Genomic DNA, 6,831 nt, shown 5'->3' on the forward strand with positions numbered 1-6,831 from the left:
CCTCTACTAAAAATACAAAAAATTAGCCGGGCGTGGTGGCGGGCACCTGTAGTCCCAGCTACTCAGGAGGCTGAGGCAAGAGAATGGCGTGAACCCGGGAGGCGGAGCTCATAGTGAGCTGAGATTGTGCCACTACACTCCAGCCTGGGCGACAGAGCAAGACTCTGTCTCAAAAAAAAAAAAAAAAGAAAGAGATAAGATAACCATTACATTTTTTAGGTGTTCAGGACTAGGGGTAGACAGCATTAAAGGAAGCCTCAGGAATCATGAAATGAGAAGATGTGAGAATACAACTTGCAGGCAAACAAAAAAAAAAGAAATTTAAGAAAACAAAAACCCACACACAAAAAAATAAGAAGTTCAGGCAACTGGTTTCATATTTACATCAAGTTCCAGGATTACATGATCACCTCTTTGAACTACCAGAGATTTGACTCATTGCAGGATAACATTTCCAAAACCTAGATCTTACACTGAAAAGAACAAAATTGTTCAAAAGGTGATGTTTTAAAATGTGGTATCTACAGCTACATTTATGAAATCACAATTCAATGTTTAAGAAAAGAGCTGTATGCTGCCTAAACACAAGTGAAAACCATCATAGCTTACTCTTTAAGAAAGAGTGAATACAGTCATACCACCTTTGTTAAATTGTACTTGGTCCCTCAATACCAAGTGACATCATGGATCAGGGTTTCAGAGCACTAATATAATGCAAAAGGATTCTACAAACTCGAAAAGATTGAAAACCCTAACACTTCTACTAAAATATTTGGCTTCCAAATTTGTTTTTTAAAATTACTGACAAATGGCCAGGTGCAGTGGCTCATGCCTGTAATCCCAACATCTTGGGAGGCTAAGGCAGGAGGTTCACTCGAGGTCAAGAGTTCAAGACAGCCTGGCCAACATGGTGAAATCCCGTCTCTACTAAAAATACAAAAATTAGCCTGGCATGTTGGCACGCGCCTGTAATCCCAGTTACTCAGGAGGCTGAGGCAGGAGAATCGCTTGAATCCAGGAGATGGAGGTTGCAGTGAGCAAAGACTGTGCCACTGAACTCCAGCCTGGGTGACAGAGTGAGACTCCATCTCAAAAAATAATAATAAAAATAAAAAACTGACAAGCTAGAGAAGTCTGACTAAATCTGAATTTCAGATATTCTATATTACTATCCCATTTTAAATACTGCCTTGCTTTTATAGAAGGAAATTAAATTGGTCAGGCATGACTTGTTTTTCCACTGTGCCATTATGGTTGTTACCAACATCCTGTGCTCTTTCAGATAATTAAATACTGAGACTCTGATTTGTTCTAAAAATTTACTGAGATCCAAGTTAAGATAATCTGATTATAATTTCTAAAGTAGTCTTTTAAATCCCCCAAATCCTAAGAACAGAAACTAAAAGAATAAAGGCATTACATGGGAAAAGGAAAGCTGTGAAAGGAGAACCTAAACACTATCACACTGGCCCCATCTCCCACCCAATACTGTACTATGGCAGTCGCAGGCAATTATTATCTGTCAGGTGCCAAGGCCCAAAACGTAATCAAGAGGCTCCTCCTCACAGGCAATTATTATCTGTCAGGTGCCAACTTCAACACAACCACTTCATGTTTCTAGTCCATTTTCTCTTTTCGCCCCTGAAAATCTCTAGAGAAGTCCATATAATTGTCATTCGTGGTCTAAATACTTAAAGAATATCTTTAAGAACTTCTTTTACAGATCAAAGACCTAAACATGGTTAAGTGATTTAGACAACACCATACAAGTAGTTGGTCTCTGACCTCCCATTTTTGGGGAAGACATTATTCAGAACCTTACCAGAGTTTCTCAGTAATTGCTAGGAGTCTTCTTGCTACAAGCAGGAAGGCTAATTAACAAGCTACACAGGGACATAAGAACTTATATAACCCTATATTCAAGTACTGGCTGACAGGAAGCCCAAGCCCACAAGGTTTTAAATGTATCCGTTTAAATAAACAAGAAACTACACGCCAAGAACAAAAAGGCCAATTTCTCTTAGAAAACAAGTCCATTCTAAATTCTTGACTTCTGTCTTTCGCTTTCCTCTCAGCACAGGTTGACACATTAATAACCAGCCAGTACAGAAGCATGTTTCTAACCAACTGCTTGATTCCCCTGGCCAAAAGTTATCTCTTAGTCTTCCTGAATTCCCACTTAAATGCTGGTAATACTGCACAGCTGGCCTACTGTGGTTATTAGGTACATGTCTTTTACTCTCCTATTAGATTACCAGAATCCTACACTTCTTCAGTAAACTCCCTGAAATCAAGACTATGTCTTGCAATTCTTTTTTTTTTTTTTTTTAATACCCACAAAGCTTAGCACACCTATGTGTTGGACATTTGCTAAATGTATAAACTGGTTGATTATTTTTAAGGTTTAGTGTTGCCATAACTCTAGGACTGAAATGTTATTCTACAATAGAGTTAAGACATATCTAAATGCCATAAAAGAGGTTATACAACATTATCTTCTAATTTTAAATGAATGGTTTTCCATTTATTTCCAACCTTTTGTTGGTACTTTAATTAAAATAAAAAATCGAACGTCGAATACTAGGTATATTTTCCTGAAAAGCTACAGGTAATGTTTGAAAATTATATTTTTTCAACATTCTAAGAGTGTCTATTATTTAATGAAGAAGTCCTGTGGTTAAAAAGTAACTTTTGCAAAGACAACAGTCACTCAATAATTTATCCTTTGTATTATGCCATTCCTTTGCTTCTGTTGTTCTTATCTTTCCAAATCTTAATTTCCATAAAACCTCTTCTTGTTTTCCCAACTACAATCTCTTCCATCTGCCTTATGTTATAATTATATAAATCATTTTAATCTCTGCCAGTATATTATAAATTCCCTAAGAGTGCAAATGACTTACTAATTTTTGTAAACGTTCATCAATGTGTTGAAATCATGTCAGACTAGAATAATAGTCACTGCCCACATCTGAAAATAGTCTGCAAACCTTAAGGCCAAATGAATTTTTAATTTGAAAATCATCATGTATGATTATTTCAATTAATATTTTAATATGTGCAGTAAAGTTTAAAAATAGCCAAGGCCTATCTTTCAGAAAAGTAATAACATAAATAATGAGAAATTTACAATATCTGTTGCATAAACCCTCAAAACATTCACTGAAGGGTAGTTAGAAATGTCTTAAAGGCAAAATAAAGTACAATAAAGCACATACACAGGAGAAGATCATCTCTTTGAACTACCAGAGATTGGACTCATTGCAGGATAACATTTCCAAAACCTAGATCTTACACTGAAAAGAACAAAATTGTTCAAAAGGTGATGTTTTAAAATGTGGTATCTACAGCTACATTTATGAAATCACAATTCAATGTTTAAGAAAACAGCTGTACACTGCCTAACACAAGTGAAAAGCATCACTGCTTACATGATACCACTAAAACCACAGACATCAGCTGAGACTGTCTACTACAGACTGCACTACCATGTCAATATTGCACAAACTGGGACATCATGACATCAAGCAGTCATTCACAGCCAACCAATCACGCCACCCGCCACACACAGGAAAATATGTAACACATTCTTTCTTTCAATTATTACAATGTTATAAACTCAAAATCCTTTTAGAACAATTCTGTTCAACGATGTATCAATTTTAGATTCTGAAATAAAGTATGTATTGTATTTTGAAAAGGTTCTCAGGTTACCATGAAACACAACATCAGCTAAGAATCATCAGTTAGTTGCAAGACAGTATTCTACACTATGTCTGGCTGGGAGGCCTTCCATCCATCCACTAACCTACCTACGCACCCACACGCCCTCTCCAAAGCAGGCACTCTGATATTAAGAAGGAAATACTACAAAGAAAAGCCCACACCATGAGAAGTCACAAGACCTTCATTCCAAGTCCTAGCTGGTCACCCTTTTAATCATCTGATCCAGAACTAAAGCTTCTTCATCTGATTGCTCTAAAATCAAGTGACATGCTCCATGAAAAGGAGCTTGCTTTTTCTTTTTACTATACAAATATAGGAATTCAGGTATTTGTTAGTTGATTGTACAGTGCTTGAAAGCAGCTTGTTCTTTTTTTTTTTTTTTTTGCCCAATCTGTTTTTCACAAAGCCCAAGAGGTCATCTCCAGTTCATGACAAAATTATAACTGGATCAGTACACTCAAAACTAAGGTATTAAAATGAGGTGGTGTGCAAAATGGGTTTGTATTTGTATTTGTCAAAAGACCAAAATAACAGTGTCAAAGGCAGGCATCCTAAACCAGGTAAATTTTGAGTCGAATTTGGAAGACCAAAAGGACTGTCTTGTTGCAACATAAAAATGCAGGTTAGAGTAAGAAGATCAGTATGTAACAGAGGGGCCAAAGTGAGGAGTACATATAATTAAATATAAAGTCAAAGATGGAGAATATTTGACAAGTTTGTATTTCGTAACACAGCTATTAGAAACAACTACATATTCTTAAGCCAAGAGTGATATGGTAAAATGATACTTGAAGAAAATTATCCTAGCAGCGGTGTGGAGGATGAAGTTATTAGACATGAGTGTCAGAAAATTCAGTTTTGAAAGCTTTCAAAGACTGTAAGATAAGGTGGTGGTTAAGGACATGAAAAGGAGTAAATCTGGTAGACAGTGCAGAGAGTCAACTAGACTTTGTGAAAGGCTGAATTAGGGAGGTGCAAAAAGATTTGAAAATGACTCTAAGCATCTGGTCACAAGGGGCCTACAGCATAACCACACCTGCACAGCACTAACAGTTCTTACACAGGCTTTTCCAGGCTGCATCTGAACCCGTTTATTTAGTTCTACATACCAGACCTGCAGTGAGACAGCACTCCACTTCAGATGGAAGCAGAAAACTATCACCACCATTCTAGCAAGAAAATATCCATAACCAAAGATTCCAGCTTTGTTTCTTGATGAAAGAGGCCCACTCTTCTAACCCTGAGGAACTTCCTATCTGCACTACTGGGGAACAGGGAAATTTCTTCTCTCTATCCCCAAAAGATTCTCCACACACTTGAAGACCAAGCTCAGTTCTATATGGATCTTTTAAGTCACATGTACATAAAACACAGATGACACCAGTGATAGTGATAGGCGTAACAATATAAAGCAGGCAAACCCTGTTTTTAAAGGGCTCGTTCTAAACTGGAGCTAGGCCAAGTTGATTACACTAAAAAATTAAAGTGGCTAAAAAGCAATCTTCTGGGGTTAATGTATCACAAAACGTCAAAAAAATAAATTGTTCCAGAATGCACTGCTACATAATGATTCTGCAGTTTTGCTGAAGCTTTATTTTCTGCAGTTTTAAAAACACTGTTGGAAAGCAGACATCAGATCAAAGGGTTTTCCTTGTCTAAAAAGCATACTATTATGCTATTTCCAATTTTATCAAGAAGAATGGTTATCAATAACAAAATGTATTTAATAAAGGTCTGGCTGCCTACAGTTCCTTTTAAGGAAGACCACGTATAAATTTCGTTATTTAAAAAAGAACTCATATTAATCTATGGGAGACTATGAGTAAACAAAGCTCCAGGGCTTGGTTTGAACATTTCCATTTTCAAAAAGGACTGATGAATCCAATCTCCTTGAGAAACATGTCTATTTCACCCAGCTTTTAAGGAGATTCTAAAACGTTATGTATACACACACTTTTCTCAAACAAACAAGCACTGTCGTAAATTTTTCACATTGCCTTACTATATTTAAAAAAAAAAAAAAAAAAAAAAGGCTACCTTACAAATTAAAGTATTACCTAGGAGGGTTACCAAACTACGACCTCCTGATAAATGAGATAGCTCCCCAAGTCACTGTCACTCTAACCCTTCCATGCTAAATCTTTCGGGCGCAGAGGATGAATTTTTCTATCTTCTTGTTGGAATTAAGATCCTGCATTATCAGGAGATACACAGGGTTAGACTTAAAGCCACAGACTCCAGCAGCTCCAAGCTGCCCTAGCACAGCGGGCAGGGGGAGCCAAGGCGCAGCATCGCCTCCAGGCTCCGAGACCAACACCAAGTCTCTTCGCCTCCACGTTCCGAAACCAACACCAAGTCTCTTCGCCTCCACGCCGAGAGCAGGTGCGAAACGGACGCTCTGGGGTTTCAGCGGCACCACCACCTTCCTCTACCGCAGACCCAAGAGCCGCCCTAGGAGGAACCTTCTAGTCCAGCCACCTCGGGCCCGTTTGCTGGGGGTGGAGAGTGCGATGGATTCCTAAGCCTTTCCCCTAACGGGTGATTTCCTACACCAGAGGCAGCACCCACGGTCCCACGGGGAACTCAAACCCAAGGCTGCAAAGGGGCCACGGGTGGGGCCCACCAACACCTCACAGCCTCCTGAGGAGGCGTGCGCCCTGGACAGGAGGTCCCTGCCCCCGCGTCTGGATCCTGGTATCTTCCCCTCGGGCTCCCGGCCGCCGCTCACCGTGAAGGGGACATCCCCGACGCTGCCCACGGAGTAGCAGTTGTCTCCAGGGTTGACAGCCCCAGTGAGGACCTGATGCAGATGCATCTCCGGAGCCCGGGCTGTACAGAATGCGCGAGAGGGGCGACGACCCCCGCGCCCGGCCCTCCGGCCGCGAGAGCCGCTTCCCTCTGTGCCTCCCTCGGAAACCCGCCCCGCGGAGGCTCCGGCTTAACTCCTCGCCCCCCTTTCGCCTTCCCTCCGCCTCGTCCCTGCCATGGGGGAGCTCCTCGACCGCCGCCGCCGCCCGGGTCGCCGCTCAGCTGCGGAAATGCCCGGATGTTCCCACTGCCTGCTGCACCGGCGCACAAATGCGGGAGGAGGGCAAGGGTGCGTGT

At 40.5% G+C, this 6,831-nt stretch overlaps 1 protein-coding gene across 1 annotated transcript in view; it reads right to left on the minus strand.

Moving 5' to 3' along the window:
- LOC108523666 (dmX-like protein 2) overlaps positions 1-6,831 on the minus strand; it is a gene marked incomplete at its 3' end in the record, with an annotated part of 105,484 nt that extends 98,653 nt beyond the window's left edge. The window contains exon 1 of the mRNA XM_017864385.1: positions 6,455-6,831. Coding sequence (XP_017719874.1) covers positions 6,455-6,541 — 87 coding nt within the window. The remainder of the gene's footprint in view (positions 1-6,454) is intronic.

This window comes from Rhinopithecus bieti, unplaced genomic scaffold, assembly GCF_001698545.2.
Source record: "Rhinopithecus bieti isolate Rb0 unplaced genomic scaffold, ASM169854v2 scaffold_76255, whole genome shotgun sequence".
Classification (NCBI taxonomy): Eukaryota; Metazoa; Chordata; class Mammalia; order Primates; family Cercopithecidae; genus Rhinopithecus; species Rhinopithecus bieti.